Source organism: Budorcas taxicolor, chromosome 5, assembly GCF_023091745.1.
Source record: "Budorcas taxicolor isolate Tak-1 chromosome 5, Takin1.1, whole genome shotgun sequence".
Taxonomy (NCBI): Eukaryota; Metazoa; Chordata; class Mammalia; order Artiodactyla; family Bovidae; genus Budorcas; species Budorcas taxicolor.
In genome coordinates this window covers 157,618,832-157,635,081 of record NC_068914.1, presented here as the reverse complement: position 1 = coordinate 157,635,081, position 16,250 = coordinate 157,618,832, and the positions used below count along the sequence as shown (strand labels likewise).

The 16,250-nt window shown below is 58.2% G+C and overlaps 1 protein-coding gene across 1 annotated transcript in view; it reads left to right on the top strand.

The window, feature by feature from the left end:
• The window catches only part of SCUBE1 (signal peptide, CUB domain and EGF like domain containing 1), a 123,374-nt gene that overhangs the window by 89,582 nt on the left and 17,542 nt on the right, over positions 1 to 16,250 (top strand). The window contains exons 9-11 of the mRNA XM_052640176.1: positions 3,969 to 4,091; positions 6,334 to 6,450; positions 8,046 to 8,168. Coding sequence (XP_052496136.1) covers positions 3,969 to 4,091; positions 6,334 to 6,450; positions 8,046 to 8,168 — 363 coding nt within the window. The remainder of the gene's footprint in view (positions 1 to 3,968; positions 4,092 to 6,333; positions 6,451 to 8,045; positions 8,169 to 16,250) is intronic.

Sequence of the window (16,250 nt, the reverse complement as noted above, 5' to 3'; positions counted from 1 at the left end):
GGGCTATCTGAGGCCTTGCACAACAGCTTGGTGCCAGGAGGCCTGGCCCAGCTCCACTGTCCAGACCCGGCCATCCTCGCTGCCCAGCAGCGTCACAGCAGGCCTGGCCAGTTGCCCTTGGAGCCTGGACAGAAGGTGGTAGAATCGGGCTCCTCCATACCCCTGCAGGACCTGAGGGTGGAGCAGGCTCAGTCCTTACACAAGGCCAGGAGCTCGCCGCTGGGAGCCGACCTGTCTGGACCAGACAGGAGCCTCAGTAGTCACGTGGCCCGAGAGGAGCACTCAGAGGGTGCTGAGTGCCGCCCCCTGCCCATCCATGGTGGGCCATGGGGCATCCGTTCTCCTCCACCATGAGGCTAGGGCATCCGTTCTCCACCATGAGGTAGGGGACGTCCACACAGGGGAGGGCAGCTGTTCACACAGCCCCAGGCCCACCAGTCAGAGCCCCTGTCCATGTTTCCTGTGATTCCTCTTAAAACAATTGGGCCCTTTAACCAGAGCTGCCCCTTCACCTTCAGCCAGACCTCCTCACTCCCGCTGCCCGGAGTCACTCAGGCCCCAGGTTTTATGGGCTCCTCCCATGTGCAGGCGCAGGGCAGACCGGTGAGTGAAGCAGAGATTCCTTGTGCCCAGGGGTCTTCTACTTAGTGAAGAAGACAGAGTTTAACGTTTAAAGGTGGCCAAGATAAGCATGTATCACAGACCCATTGGCACTGGCTGGAGAAGTCCCGTGTGGCAGGAGAGCGAGGCTGGGCCTGGCCTGGACCGGGGGTGGGGAGGGAGGGGGCCAGAGGAGGAGGCTCTAATCCTGGCCCCATGACTGCCTTGCAGAGGCCAGGGGTTCCAGGACCCAAAGCAGCCAGTGCGCCCAGATCTGGGGGGAGGGGTTGGCCCTTCATCCTGAGATGCTACTGGGCAGGAGCAGTGTGGGCCGGGCTTCTGTTCTGAGACAGTCCCTGACGCGTAGGGGACGGGGGCTCCGGGGGCTCCAGGGCAAGGTCTGGAGCGGCAGCGTGGCAACGCCCAGGCTCGAGGTGACAGTGGATTGGGCCGGGGGTCGGTGGAGGCGGAAGAAGGCAGTCTGGACATTGTCTTGCATGTTAGAATCTAAGGCTTGTGGGGCTGGTCCAGAACTGCATAATACGACTATCGTAACATCTTCAAATCAGGGAACTCTAGAAGCCAGGTGTTGACCTCAAGACCTCAGGGTTTGGTGTCTTAGAGCCTTGGGCTTACAGCCTGAGTTTCCCAGGACCTGGCTGGACCAGGGCAGGGTGCAGGGGCTCAGCAGGGACAGGCCAGCTGGGGGGAGTGGGGGGGGGGGGTCCTGTTCATCGGTTAGCATGTACACCCTGGTCTTGGCAGTGGCCCAGAGGAAGATACCAAAGGTTCAGTGTTTTCTGGAAGCCAAAAGATGGTTGTTGTTAAGCAAGACCAACAGCTGGAGGTCTTAGAAGATTCAAAACTGAAAACCCTGTTGGCTGGGGGTCACAGGGGCAGGGGAGGCAGATGTGGAAGGTGAAGGCGCTTTGCCTGAAAGACCAGGCCATGGGGGCCCCGCAGGACTGCCCCCGACCCCTGCTGGTCTGAAGAGTGTGGGCAGGGCAGGGCTGCAGCCTCAAGGTACCCTGGGTGCTGCCCTGCCGGATACGGGGAAGCGGGCACCTTGCTCCCTGGCCCTTCTGAGAGGAGGGAGGTCTGGGGCCTCCACTCCCTGAGCTGGAGCCTGGATCCCTCGGGGACACCAGCCCCTCCTCCCAGCACCTGCCGGAACAGTCCAGGAACACTGCCCCCTACTGCCTGTCTGCGGCCCGCCTTCACCTGCCTTCTGCCCGCAGGCCCCGCCCAGCAGCTGCCCCACAGTGAGCCAGCCCGCTCCCCAGACCTTTCCTCTGCTCCCACACCACACCCTCACCCACGGTGGCCCGGGGGTGCCCGGCTCTGCCCCCTGGGTGGGATGGGCGGAGGGGGACAGGCGCAGTCGTCCGACAGGAGCGTCACCCCTCCCCTTCCCCCACATACACTGATGCTCAAACAGTGGGGGACGCAGTGAATGTCCCACCTGGTGGCCAGGACCCCACCCTTTCCTCCGCCCCCTGACTTCAGTCATTCACTCGTCCATTCATTCATTCGCCCAGGGCCTCGCCCTGGGCAGCGCTTCTGCACAGGCCTCCTGATGGGCCCTGGGGCCCAACGTGGGAGCCTGATCTGCCAACTCTCCTCCCCCGAGGGCAGGTCCCGAGACAAGAGAGCAGCGAACTGGAGAGATTGTTCCGGGGAGGGGGGCGCTGCCTAGGCAGGAGCCAGGGGTGCAGAGAAGAGGAGGGCCTGGCAGCCAGGCCAGGCAGCCAAGGGGAGGCCACGAGCCTCTGCAGCCAGACGGGGGCCTCCGGCCATGGCGGGCAGCGCTGGGTGGCGCACAGGGAGCAGGAGGGGAGTCTTCAAGAGGCGGGAGGTGGAGGGAGGCAGAGGCGTGTCAGAATGAAGGCCAAGGGGCTGTCCAAGCCCACTGCCCCCTCACCGTATCCGGGGCTAGAGCTGGGGACTAGTGCTCCCCCAGTGTGACCCCCAAGCAACCCGCTGTACCAGCCAGGGCCTCCAGCAGACACACCTCCCACCACCTGGCTGGCTGTTATGACAGCTGACAGGCCCAGGTGGGGACCAGAGTGGGAATAGGGTCATTCCTAAGGAGGCGGGTCCTCTCTGCACATTCGATCACAGTGAATGATGCTGAGAGGTGCCTGCTAGCAGCCCAGTTTGCAGATGGGGAACCTGAGGCTCAGAGAGGTACCTTTCTCTGCCCGGGGTCACAGAGCCAAGAGGTGCCTCCGGTCTCCTGCCAGAGGCTTCTAGGCAGAACCTCCCCAGTTGTCCTGTGACCCCTCACCCCAGGAGAGGGGGCGGCAGAGGCTGAGCCTCTGTCCTGGAGAGGCCCTTGCTTTGAACTTGATGCCTGCTTCCTCTGGAGGCTGCAGGGCCAGCGAGCCACACTGGAGGGGCCTGTCTTTGGAGGCGACTGGGGCTGGGCTCACGACCTGTGACCTCCCCCCTGTGAAGTGGGGACTCTGGCCCCAGGTTGTGTTGACCGTCACATGAGTGACTTTTTTGCCAGAAAGCGCTTGGCCAGCTCGCCAGCACAAAGTGGTACCTGCTAGGTGCAGTGACCTCCAGAGGGTCCGGCTGCTTCCTCCTGGGCATGAGCCCCTCCTTAGGCACCTTTGTTCCTGAAACACGGGTTCAGGTTAGGGGTGCTCGGGAGGGGTCATGCCAGGGGACTGCCAGGTGCCGCCGCTGCTTGTGAAATGCCAAGTGAAGAAACAGCTCAAACCACGGGCAGACATGGGGAAGGAGAAGGGTGGGGAACCAGGCTGGGAAGTGAGCAGCCCGCGGACGCCCGCAACACCTGGAGCCAGTTGCCTCCCAGCCTCGGTCTCCCTGTCTGTAAAGCCGGAGCAGAAAGCCTACTTTTTAAAGAGCTGGTCGGGCCAGCACCTTGGGGATGTGATTCCATTTCATTCTCATGCTGTCCTTCCAAGTAGGGGCGCTTCTGATCCTTGTTCTCACAGACGGGGAGCTGAGGACCAGGGGTCCGACAGCTCGGCCGGAGTCACGGCTCTCAGGCAGTATCCATCTGCTCCAGGCCCGCCTACCTCCGGGAATGGAGGGGCGTGGGGGGCGTCACTGACCCTGCTGTCTGGCTGGGCACAGCAGACACGAGTTCCCCGCCCCCTCCTGCACACACATGCCAGGCTCACCAAGTCCCCAGGGGGAGGGGGGTCTCCCCTCCACCCACCCCCCGCAGCTGTGAGCCAGGCCCCCTTCCTGGGCCCAGCTGGGGACCCGAAGCAGCCCCCCAGGTGGGCAGCAGGTCAGTTAGGGAAGGGCGGCTCTGGGCCTCGGTCCTGCCTGCCCCTGGGGGCCCCAGCCTGCTCTCCTCGCCTCCCCTACCTCCCCGCCTGGCTCCGCAGACATCAATGAGTGCCTGGTCAACAACGGAGGCTGCGACCACTTCTGCCGGAACACCGTGGGCAGCTTCGAGTGTGGCTGTCGGAAGGGCTACAAGCTGCTGACCGACGAGCGGACGTGCCAAGGTGAGCCGCCCTCATCCCCGTGGGGTTCCCCTCCCGTCTCAGGCCACCCCAGCCCCCAGGAGGGGAGGTAGCCTGGGCTGGGGCTTGTCTGCTGTCTGGGCTGGGCCTGGGGGGCTGGTCGTAATTTCTCTGCTGAGTGAGGGCTCCTTTGTGACCCTAGGGCCCTCAGAAGCCATCAGAAGCCTCCAGTCCAAGCCCTCCCTGTTACGGACGGCGGCTGAGGCTCGGGGAGGGGTCAGCCCGTGGGCAGGTGGTCCAGCGAGTAGGTAGCAGGGCTCAGCGCCTCGGCCTGACCCCAGTCCCCGAGCGCCCAGGCCACTTTCAGTGGCTTCAGAGGCGGGATGATGCCACCTGGTGGAAGGTGTCGCAAATGGCAGGCGCTCCCCACCAGTCCTTCCCTGAGGTCCCCCAGGGCACCTGCTAGGATCTGGGGTAATGGGAGGAGAGATTTGGGCAGAGGTCAAGGATCACAGCCCAGGTGAGAGCCCCGAGGATGGGCAGGGGAGACAGGAGTGAAGTGCTTGAAGGATGACGTCTTCCTCCCAGAGGAGCCAGGGAGGTCAGCCCATCCAGGAAGTGGCCCTGGGGCTGGGGGAGCCTGAGGGACCACAGGGAGCCCATCGAGAAGGGGACAGCTCCGGGAAGGGTGCAGACGGAGGGCTGGCGGTGGTGGGGATGGGACGGCAGCTGGGTTCTGACAGCGGCTGTGGCCCTGTTGCAGGGTCCCAGCAGCCACAGGGTGCACTCGGCGGCATCGCCCATGGACTTGAGGCTCCCACGCTTAGTGCCGCTCAGACGAGGCCCTGAGGGGCCCAGGATGTGCACCCCCAGTCCCCCAAGGGCCCCAGGAGAGGCGGGAGCAGGGGCTGGTGAGGGCGGGTCCAGGGCCAGCCCCGCCTGGGGCTCCTCATGTGACCTGAGCCTGTCACCTGCCCTCCCAGGGTTCAGCCTCCGCATTCCTGGCCAGGCAGCCTGGCCCCGACTTCCTCTCGGGCCACGAGGGCCCCCCCGGGAGCCCAGCATCTGTCCAGGCCCGAGCAAGGCTCCCGGGCACCCTGCTTCTCTGTGCCTGGCTGTGTTCTCCGGAGGGATGGGGGAGTGGCCTCGACTGCATCCCCGGTGCCCTGTGAGAGGGGCGCAGAGGGCGTGGAGGAGGCCACGACAGGGCCACTCGGGGCTCCAGCTGAGTCTCCTCCACCCTCGTCCTGAGCCATCTCTCCACAGCCTGGGCTCTGGCCCCGGCCATGCTCCAGCACAACCCCTGGGTCCCCAGCTCCACCAAGGAGCGGTCTAGGCTTCTCTGCTTGGCTGCTTGGCACTCAGGGCCCCTGGGAAGGGCACCCCAGCCCCCCTGAGCCCCACCCAATCACTGGGGATCGGGTGCTGCCACCACCCCCCCAGCCTTTGCCCAGAGTGCCCCTCCCACACAGGCACCAGGGGGCCTTCCCAGTTCCCCCCACCCCGGAAGGAACCTCATCTTCCCTTGAGCTCCCACAGTGATTCATTCCTTGAGCTAGTGTTATTACAAACGCACGTGTGTCATGAGGACATCTGTGGTCACGTGAGCAGCATATTCAGAGGAGAGGCAGGTCAGCCCCGTCACCTGTCCCACGGGGGCCGTCTCCCTCAGAACTGTGGCCAGGACAGACTTGCCCTCTGTGAACCCGAGGTTCATGTCTCCCTTCCAGGAACAGGCCCTCTGTGACCCTCCCTCTTTCCCTTTTCACCCAGGCTGCCAGGGGGTCAGAATCAAATCTCACCTCCTATCAAGGCTACTCTGTTACTCTTCACAGGTGGTATCTGCCCCACCAGCGCCCCCTCTCTATCTGTGCTGTTTTCCCTAGTTTCTCTGGACACACCTTGGGGTGACTGTTCAGCTTCTTCCTCGGGCAGACCTGTCAGTTCCCTGCCGGTGTGGATTAAATACCTACCCTAGTCACATCGGCATGTGAGCTAATAAACTGGCAAGGATTCAGAATAATCCCTTCTACTCAGAATATTCCTACCCTGCCCACCTCCAGAAAAGAGAGTGAGGTGGCCTCTAACCCAGGACCGTGAGGTTCATGGGGACAAAATGGAAAATCGGGCAGGGACGAGAGGTCTGAGGTTTGCCGCGAGTCGGCTCTGCACTGAGCCCAGAGCCCCGGGACCGCTGTGCACAGATGTCCCTCTGAGTGATGAGGCCGTGCCTCCCGCCGCGCCCTGAAACTGCCCCCGGACCTCTCTCCCTGTGGCCCCACAGACATCGACGAGTGCTCCTTCGAGCGGGCCTGCGACCACACCTGCATCAACTCCCCGGGCAGCTTCCAGTGTCTCTGCCACCGCGGCTACACGCTCTACGGGACCACCCACTGCGGAGGTCTGCAGCTCGCCCGCCAGGGCCACCTCCCCCCCGAGGCACGCGCCCGGCCGCACGGCCCCCCACACTGCGCCCCACACCCCGCACCCCGACCTGGACTCTGGACGGGCCTGGGAGGGCCTGGTGGGCAGAGGGGCTCAGCCAAGGGCAAGGTGGGAGGGTAGGAGGCGGGGTGCCAGGCCTCAGCCAGGCTGTGGGCTTTGGCCTGGAAACAACAGCCTCTGGGGAACCCGACTCAGGAAGGGAGGACACCGGGACAGAGCACCACAGTCGGCTTACTCCAGTGGAGGGGCTGACAGCAGAGAGGGGCAGGTCAATGAGGGGCCCCAAAGGAGGAGTACTGGAGTCAGGAAGAGCGGAGACGGGCCAGAGGGGTCAGCATGTGCAAAGGCCCTGAGGCAGAGGGAGCACAGAGGGACCGAGGGGCAGCCAGTGGGGCCAGAGCCCCATGAGGGAAGGGTTAGTGCCTGGTGCAGAGAGGACCCAGGGCTTCGTGAGCCCCCAGGGGCCTTGAGGCTTTATTCTCAGCACAGGGAGAAGCCACTGGAGGGTCAAGGCAGGGATGTGACCTGTAAGTTCAAGTTCGTGTAAGGAGAGCCCTCCCACCACCCTGTGTTTAGGAGAGTGGAAGCCAGAGCATCCATGGGGACACGGCTCTGGACGCGGGAGTGAGAGCCCCAGGGGCTCGAGCAGGCTGGGGAGGGATGTGGAGAGAGGGAGGGTTCCAGACGTACGGGCTTAGCGGGGGGCGAAGGTGGGGGAGTCCAGCACGGCCCACGTCCCGTGTCTCCTCCTGTCCTGTGACCTGGGGTAGCCGCGCTTCCCGCGGGGGGCAGCTGCAGTGGTTGGGTGGGCTCAGGCACAGCTGGTGCTGCGGGGAGCTGCGGTTTTCTGGAGGGACTCCCAAAAGCCTGGCACCAGCTTTCACACACAGGGCTTCGGCCCAAAAGAAGGCAGGGCCTCAGGGAGACAGGGCCCCGGGGCCCTTGCGGGAGGGGGAACGGGCTGGGAAGGGCACGTCCAAAGATCCGCACTGGGATGAGGCCTCAGGCCCCCGGGACCGGTGCTGGGCACTCCCGGCCCCTCCAAACCTGCTGACGGCTCTGTTTTGTGCCACCTCTCTGCCCCGCCCCGAGTCTGGGCTCAGCTGCCCAAGTTTAGCAAACCACTGAGGTTCCTAGGGGAGGATGTGTGTTGGTGTCTGTGGGAGCCTTTACGCACATGTGTAAGCTCTTTTGTGTGTCACATGCCGTGTGTGTGTGCGAGCTCACATGTGTGTCACATGCCCTGTGTATGCGTGTCCGTGTCATGCACCCTGTGTGTGTGTGTTTCTCTGTGTGTGTCTGTGTGTGCATGTGTGTATGTGCAAGCTCGTGTGTCACACGCCCTGTGTGTGTCTGTCTGTGTGTGTGTGCACATGTGTGTGAGCTCACGTGTGTGTCACGCTCAGCCTCTTGTCTGCATCCAGTGAGAGCCTCAGGCGAGGGTCAGGGTCCGGGGACTCTTGGCCTCCCACCCTGGTGTGTCCTGCCCTGCCGGCCCCAAGGGTGCCCGTCCAGCCCACCTCCTGCCCTGACGCCTGCCTGTGCCTCCAGATGTGGACGAGTGCAGCATGAACAACGGCAGCTGCGACCAGGGCTGTGTCAACACCAAGGGCGGCTACGAATGTGTCTGCCCCCCCGGGAGGCGCCTGCACTGGAACCGCAAGGACTGCGTGGGTGAGTGCCCGGGGGTGGGGTGCTCCTGGGCAGGTGCTCTGCTGCTCTCGGGCGGCTGATGGGACGGAGGCTGGAGCAAGGAGAGGGGTGCGGGGGGGGGGCACACTGGGTGTCAGCCTGGGGCACAGAAACGGAGACCCGGGGGTCAGCGTGTGCTGACGCAGGAGGAGTGAGTCAGCACGCAGAGGAGCGCAGTGTGGGGGCCTCGGCTGCACCCCCGCCTTGGCCTGCCAAGGAGGCTGGTGGCGGGGAGGGGGTTACCCAGGGTGCAGCTGCACCGGAGCCTGGACTGGGGCGCACCTGGGTCTTCGCAAGCCGGCTACTTGCTCAGGGCCCCCGGCCCCGTGGTGTCTGGCGAGGAGGGCCTCCTGGAGAGCAGGGCTTCGTGCACCCTCTGCGGGTGGGCTCTGGGGCCCAGGCCCCTCCAGGCTGAGTGCGGGGCAGGCCCCCGCCTCACGGGTTCCATAAACACATACTGACTACGCTGCATGCTGGGCCTCTCCTGGGAGCTGGGCCTGTCCTGGGTGCTGGGCCTGTCCTGGATGCTGGGGTTATGTCCCCGACACAGCTTTCAGGGCCTTGTCCCACCATGCTCTCACATCCCCTGGGCCACCAGAGTTAAGCCTTTGATTTTGTTTTTCATCGGTGAGTCCCGTATTTATTCGGCTGTGCTGGGTGTTACTAGCAGCATGTGGGATCTTCAGCCCTCACTCTGGCACGCAGACTCTTAGTTGTGGCATGTGGGATCCAGTTCCCTGACCAGTTCCCTCCCCTACACTGGGAGCTGGGAGTCTCCCAGTGCACTGGACCACCAGGGAAGTCCCAAGTTAAGCCTTTTAAATCTAAGTCAGCCTTCGTCCCTCTCAGCTCAGAGCCCTCCAGTGAGTCCTCTCCATGCAGAAGCAAAGCCAGGCTTCCTAGAGCGGCCCAGAGGCTGCTACCCCCCCACCAAGCCCCCACTCACCCTCCACCCTTACCATCCCCCCACCGCCCACACTGGCCTCCCTGACCTCGAGGGCCCAGTGCCCCTGTGCATGGGCTCTTCTCTCGGCCTGGAGGACTCTACTTGCAAGAGTCTGCTGAGTGGGGCGGGGCAGGGGGCACTTCCTGACCACAAACCCAGAGCAGAGCAGCAGCCAGCCCCGACTCTGTGCCCCCTCCCAACACTGCCCTTGCCTTTTTTCTCCCGTGGCACTTCACACCAGCCAGCCATTCTGTGTTCATCACGGTGCCTGCTGGGTGCTGTCAGTCGGTCCTCACTGAACACACTCCACACACGCAGGCGGGTATTTTTGCTTGCCTTGTTCACTGCTGTCTTCCCAGCACCTGGGACAGAGCCTGGCAGCCGTGGGCCCTCAGCACATGTTGAGTGGATGTGGGACAGTGTCCAAGAATGGATGCGGGACAGTGTCCAAGAATGGATGCCACCCCTCGGTACCTGAAGCCAAACAGCTGAATTTATTGCTCACTTCAGGAAGAATTGCCCTGCTGCCCAGACAGGGTCTTGTCGAGCAAAGCAAATCCTCTGGTTTTGTCTAGAGTCTAGGGGAAGAGCTTTCACGGGGTGGTGTTGGTCAGAGGCAGGATTAGGGGGTGTCAGTCTGAGGAGCACGCCTTTGTGGGGTGGAGCCTGGGTTGACACTAGGCTTAGGAGCCTGAGCGCTCAGTGAACTGGCCAAGAGTTGGCTGACTTTGGTTGTCATCAATTGATAGGCTTTCCGAGGCGTGTCCACTGATAACAAGGGTCGTGTGAGGGCTGGTGTTTACCGGTGACCAGAGCTATCAGGTACAGGCTTTCTCTAGGGATATGAGGACATTTCTTTTTTCTTTTTAATTCTCAGTCCCCATTTTGGTCGTCTCTCAGTCAGAGCTGCAGGAGGGGCCACCAGGGCTCGTCCAGTAGACCTGGAGTGGGGAGACAGACGGTGTGACGGCAGGCATTCCTAGAAGGTCCTGGAAGGTCCTCCAGAACTGTGATTTAAGAATTCCCAGGGTGGACCTGGAAGCCCGGTCCCCCCAGCTCCCACGCCCACAGTGCGCAGGCCGCTCTCTCCTGGAGCCTCCATGATGACTGTCCCACTTCTCCTCTGCTGTGAATCCAGCTTCAGAATCACAGGCACAGACTCCCCTGGTTGCCCAGAAGATTCCAGGTGGTATTGTTACCACAGCTACCCCCCATGCCATGCCTCAGTCTGGACTATTCGCCGCATCTCCCAAAGTGAGGGGCACACTTTTGATGACCACGGGAGCTCCCCAGTCCCGAGGGATGGGGCCAAGAGCCCCCGCGGCCCGCTTCACCAGGTCATATCATTACGTCTCTCGGAACGTGTTCTACCCTCGGAGGCTTTGCAAGGAGGCATCATTCGCTGAGGGTCCTGGGGAGTCATTCGTTGTTACAGTCCAGAGCCCCACAGGGCAGTTAGCTGAGGGCCTGGGGTGGCACCGTGAGTCAGACTTGTGTATGTGACACACGGTCAACCTCATGAAGCTGTAGGTATGCTGTCTGTGAGTGGCGTTGTGACAGATAGTCAAGATACATTGTGAGACAGCTGAGTTGACCTCTCCTGGTCCAGGGGCATTTTACTTCTTTTTATGTATTGTCTACAAAGAGGATCATACTTAATTAGGTTTGTGTAGCGTACTTTGTGGCTTCCCTGGTACCTCAGCTGGTGAAAAATCCGCCTGCAATGCAGGAGACCCCGGCTCGATTCCTGGGTCGGGAAGATCCCCTGGAGAACGGATAGGTTACCTATTCCAGTATTTGTGGGCTTCCCTGGTAGCTCAGACAGTAAAGAATCAACCTGCAATGCAGGAGACCTGGGTTCAATCCCTGGGTTGGGAAGATCCCCTGGAGGAGGGCATAGCAGCCCGCTCTAATATTCTTGCCTGGAGAATTCCCATGGACAGAGGAACCTGGTGGGCTACAGTCCATGGGGTTGCAAAGAGTCAGACACGGCTGAGCGACTGAGCACAGCATACTTAACACCATTTTTCAATATTGGCTTCCCTAGCAATAGCTTGGGAGAACCGATTAAAAGAATCAGGCTGGTGGTTATCACTTAGTACAGCCTAGATCTAGATGAGTTATTATTTGCAAGGGAAACATGATGGGAGAAGTCAGAACTGCACACCCTTAGACACACAATGAGGGGAAACGTGACCGAAGGAATGAGGAACAAAGGAATGCAAAAGTGTGTGTGGAAATCAGTGGCTGCAAACATCTAGGAGAATTTATTCCAGCGGTCTTAGGCACAAGCCTCCACCCTGCATAGCCATGGGCCAGTTCTGAGAATCTTGGGTAACAATCAGTTTCTGTGAACTGCTTTTGGAGGTTCTCTGAAAAACCTCAGACCTCTAAATTGTTGCTTTACAGTAAGTTCTGAAAAACGTTTATTTTTCAAGAAAATTAGGGGTAATAAAGACCATGAAGTTTATGAGTAATTCATGAATAACTTTCCCAGTGAAATGTGTCTATATGTTGCTAAGTACATTAGTTTAAATATCCCAAATAAGGAATTTGGGGATAATATTTTGATAATATTTCAGTGCTGTGTTTTTTTTTTTTCCGACAAGAGCCTATTTCAATTCATCCAGAAAGTAAATATACTATTCAGTTCAATTCAGTCGCTCAGTCGTGTCCGACTCTTTGCGATCCCATGATCCACAGCACTCCAGGCCTCCCTGTCCATCACCAACTCCCGGAGTTCACTCAAACTCACATCCATCGAGTCGGTGATGCCATCCAACCATCTCATCCTCTGTTGTCCCCTTCTCCTGCCCCCGATCCCTCCCAGCATCAGAGTCTTTTCCAATGAGTCAGCTCTTCACATGAGGTGGCCTAAGTACTGGAGTTTCAGCATTAGCATCATCCCTTCCAAAGAACACCCAGGACTGATCTCCTTCAGAATGGACTGGTTGGATCTCCTTGTAGTCCAAGGGACTCTCAAGAGTCTTCTCCAACACCACAGTTCAAAAGCATCAATTCTTCTGTGTTCAGCTTTCTTCACAGTCCAACTCTCCCATCCATACATGACCACTGGAAAAACCATAGCCTTGACTAGATGGACCTTTGTTGGCAAAGTAATGTCTCTGCTTTTGAATATGCTATCTAGGTGGGTCATAATTTTCCTTCCAAGGAGTAAGTGTCTTTTAATTTCATGGCTGCAATCACCATCTGCAGTGATTTTGGAGCCCCGCCCCCCAAAATTACGTGTATTTGTGGCCATGAAGTGTATGTGTGGATGCTCAGAGGGCCCCTGAGGGGGTGGTTCCAGTCCGGGTCCTATCTTTACACTTTCCCCAGGATTCTGACAGTCGCAGCCACATGGCCATGTCCTCTCCCCTGGAAGAGCCTCGCACCCACACTGCCTCAATGCCACCACCAGTCTGTCCTTACAAGGAAGGAAGCGTGGTCTTAGGACGATGCTAGCAGACACCTGCAGGAGCTGATCTGGTGGTCCCAGGGGTCGCCTGGCTCCACCGGGTGTCATCCCTCATGGGTCTTAAAAGGTGATTTCTCGCCCTGCTTCCTGACAGAGTAAGAGGCCAGACACAGTGTGTGGTGGAACCCATGGTCCCCTTGGTCCTTGCCCAAGGACTTTGGCCTGAGCAGCATCATCGCGTGACGATCCGAAAAACATTTCCTCTAACACCCATTGAAGGCAGGAGGAGAAGGGGACGGCAGAGGATGAGATGGTTGGATGGCATCACCAACTCGACAGACATGAGTTTGAGTAAACTCTGGGAGTTGGTGATGGACAAGGAAGCCTGGCGTGGTACAGTCCATGGGGTCTAAAGGAGTCAGACACAACTGAGCGACTGAACTGAACTGGACATGCATGAATCCTCCAGCCTGGAGGGGCTCTGACTGGCTCTAAGCCTGAACCTGCAGCCTCTCTAACGTGTTAAGTTCCTAAACAGAAAAGGCAAAGGTACACACAGGTGGATGCATGCCACCTTAGGATGCTCTGAAAACAGAGGTTTCCTGCCCATAGTCAGAGATGGACGTTCAGTTCAGTTCAGTCGCTCAGTCGTGTCCGACTCCTTTGGACCCCATGGACTGCAGCACGCCAGGCCTCCCTGTCCATCGCCAACTCCCAGAGTTTACTCACACTCATGTCCATTGAATCGGTGATGCCATCCAACCATCTCATCCTCTGTCGTCCCCTTCTCCTCCTGCCTTCAGTCTTTCCCAGCCTCAGGGTCTTGTCCAGTGAGTCAGTTCTTTGCATCAGGTGGCCAAAGGATTGGAGTTTCAGCTTCAGCACGAGTCCTTCCAATGAGTATTCAGGGTTGGCTTCCTTCAGGATGGCCTGGATATGACTCTCAGGGTGTCTTCATTTTTATTCAGAAGTCCTATCAGCAAAACAATGTTAAGCTGGGATTCGATGTGAAGCATCCACAAGGTCTGTTCTGTGTATGAATCCTTGGGAAGTACAGACACACGAAGGTGAGTGTCTCCTCCAAAAAGGGCTAGGAGAGGGAATTCCCTGTGGTCCAGGGGTTAGGACTTGGCTCTTTCACTGCCGTGGCCCAGCTTCAGCCCTTGGTCAGGAACTAAGATCCCAAAAGCCTTGCAATGTGGCTGAAAAAAAGAATAGGTACAAGAGTTGCTCAACGGCGGTGTGAGGACCCAGACACCATAAGTTCACTGACAAGCAGAAAAAGTACTTGTTCTGCTTTTCCCAGTCACGGGAGGGATCGTGCTACATATGGTTCCTTCAGACTTGAAGGCGGTTCTAGTACAAGGTCCGAAGACGTTCCGACTACTTTATCCCAGGCTGTGATTGTTCTGAGGCAGCGGGGACAAGCTTTCCTCACAGATGCGTCCTGTGTTGTTGAGTTTGTCCCAAGAGCCTGGCCTAATTTTTGCATGTTGACGCAAAAATGAAAAAAGAAAGGTTTATAGTAATCTGGGCTCTTCCTGGGCTCTTCTCCAGTTGCTGTGGCAAGTTTGCCCCAGGGATTCTGTTTTTTGATCATACTTAAGAGAGGTATGTTAAGGCTCCCATCGGCGATGATCTGAGTTAGGGGGAGGAAGATTTTCTGAGACTTCAAAAAATAACCCCTCAGGTGTCTTTCAGCTGCCAGCTCCATCTGCAGTGTAGCCCCCCACCCCCCACCCCCCGCCCCACATGCTAGGGCTTTGACGCAGGGAAAGGAGGCTCATCTGATGACGATCCCAGAGGAGCAGGTGCAGGCTGGGACTCAGGAAAGAACTGACGATGGTTAGAAAGGTTTTAATAAACCAAAGCAAATCAAGTTCATGTCCCCTCAAGCCTCCTGCCGCTCCAAGATTTTCAAATATGCCTCCTCCCTGCCTTCTGTCATATTCTTTCACAACCAGGTATTCTTACTTTAAGGCAAATGTACATTTTTCCTCCTCTTTAATTTATTACTTTTTGGGGGGGCTCCAAAATCACTGCAGATGGTGACTGCAGCCATGAAATTAAAATACACTTGCTCCTTGGAAGAAAAGTTATGACCAACCTATACAGCATATTAAAAAGCAGAGACATTACTTTTCCAACAAAGGTCCGTCTAGTCAAAGTTATGGTTTTTCCAGCAGTCATGTATGGATGTGAGAGTTGGACAATAAAGAAAGCTGAGCACCGAAGAACGGATGCTTTTGAACTGTGGTGTTGGAGAAGACTCTTGAGAGTCCGTTGGACTACAAGGAGATCCAACCAGTCCATCTCAAAAGAAATCAGTTCTGAATATTCATTGGAAGGACTGATGTTGAAGCTGAAACTCCAATACTTTGACCACTTGATACAAAGAGCTGACTCATTTGAAAAGACCCTGATGCTGGGAAAGATTGAAGGTGGGAGGAAAAGGGGACAACAGAGGATGAGATGGTTGGATGGCATCACCGACTCGATGGACGTGAGTTTGGATAATCTCTGGGAGTTGGTGATGGACAGGGAGGCCTGGAGTACTGCAGTCCATGGGGTCACAAAGAGTCAGACACGACTGAGCGACTGAACTGAACTGAACTGAACTGAGTTTGCCTTCCCTCTTGTTTTTTGTGTGCTGTGCTAAGTTGCTTCAGTCATGTCTGACTCTTTGCGACCCTATGGACTGTAACCCACCAGGCTCCTCAGTCCATGGGATTCTCCAGGCAAGAATACTAGAGTGGGTTGCCATGCGCTTCTCCAGGGGATTTTCCCGACCCAGGGAGAGAACCTGTGTCTCTTGTGTCTGCTGCATTGGCAGGCAGGTTCTTTACCCCTAGCACCACCTGGGAAGTGACTTTAAACATCTTTCTGAGGGTTTCCATGTTCTGAGATGGTTAAGATGGATGGTAGGCATGGTGGAGTCAGATCTCCCCTGCATGAGAGCTGAGCAAGCTAGCCCGGCCCTGTTCTGTGGGCACCCACAGGAGACATTAGACCCCCAGATCAGAGTCCGATGGTCTCTGAGCCCACAGCTCAGCAAGCAGCCGCCTAGGTCTCATCCACCCAGAGGATGCTATGCAGACAGGGAGCTTGCATCCCAGCTGAAGGACACCCAGCTTGGGGAACTCATCACTCACTGTTACAGTGAACGGAAGCCAGGCTGCTCTTGTCTGGAGGGAGATGAGACCTCACTCCTAGAGGTTGCTCACTGCAAACGAACCCCCGAGAAATGGCCCTGGAAAAGATCTGGCAGTGCTCTGCGTCCTCCGTGTCCCCGCAAGGATGTGCGGGCATGTGCAGGGCAGGGGCGGTGGCCCCCCGCACACAGGAAAGCCGTGTGGTTCATCTGCAGTTCTTGACGACCCCCTCTAGGAAGTCGGAGCAAGTACAGGGAACTGCTAGGGGTTGATGTCTGCCTTGGAAGGTTGGGGGTGGATGGTCGTCCTCTGTTTCTTAACCAGAGAGAACACTGGCTCATCCAGCGGCCCTTTCTGTTTGGATTATCTGCAGGTGTTTTTGTTCATAGCTTCTTGATTCTTTGGGAACAGGGGACTTCTGGTCTTGTGTTTATTGGGGGGCTGGATGTTTTATCTGGAGAGCCATGAGTCTGTTTTTATTTCTAGATGGTTTACCTTCTAAGACTCCTTTTGAAAATGTTTAGGCACATGTTGAAGCTCATCCAAAC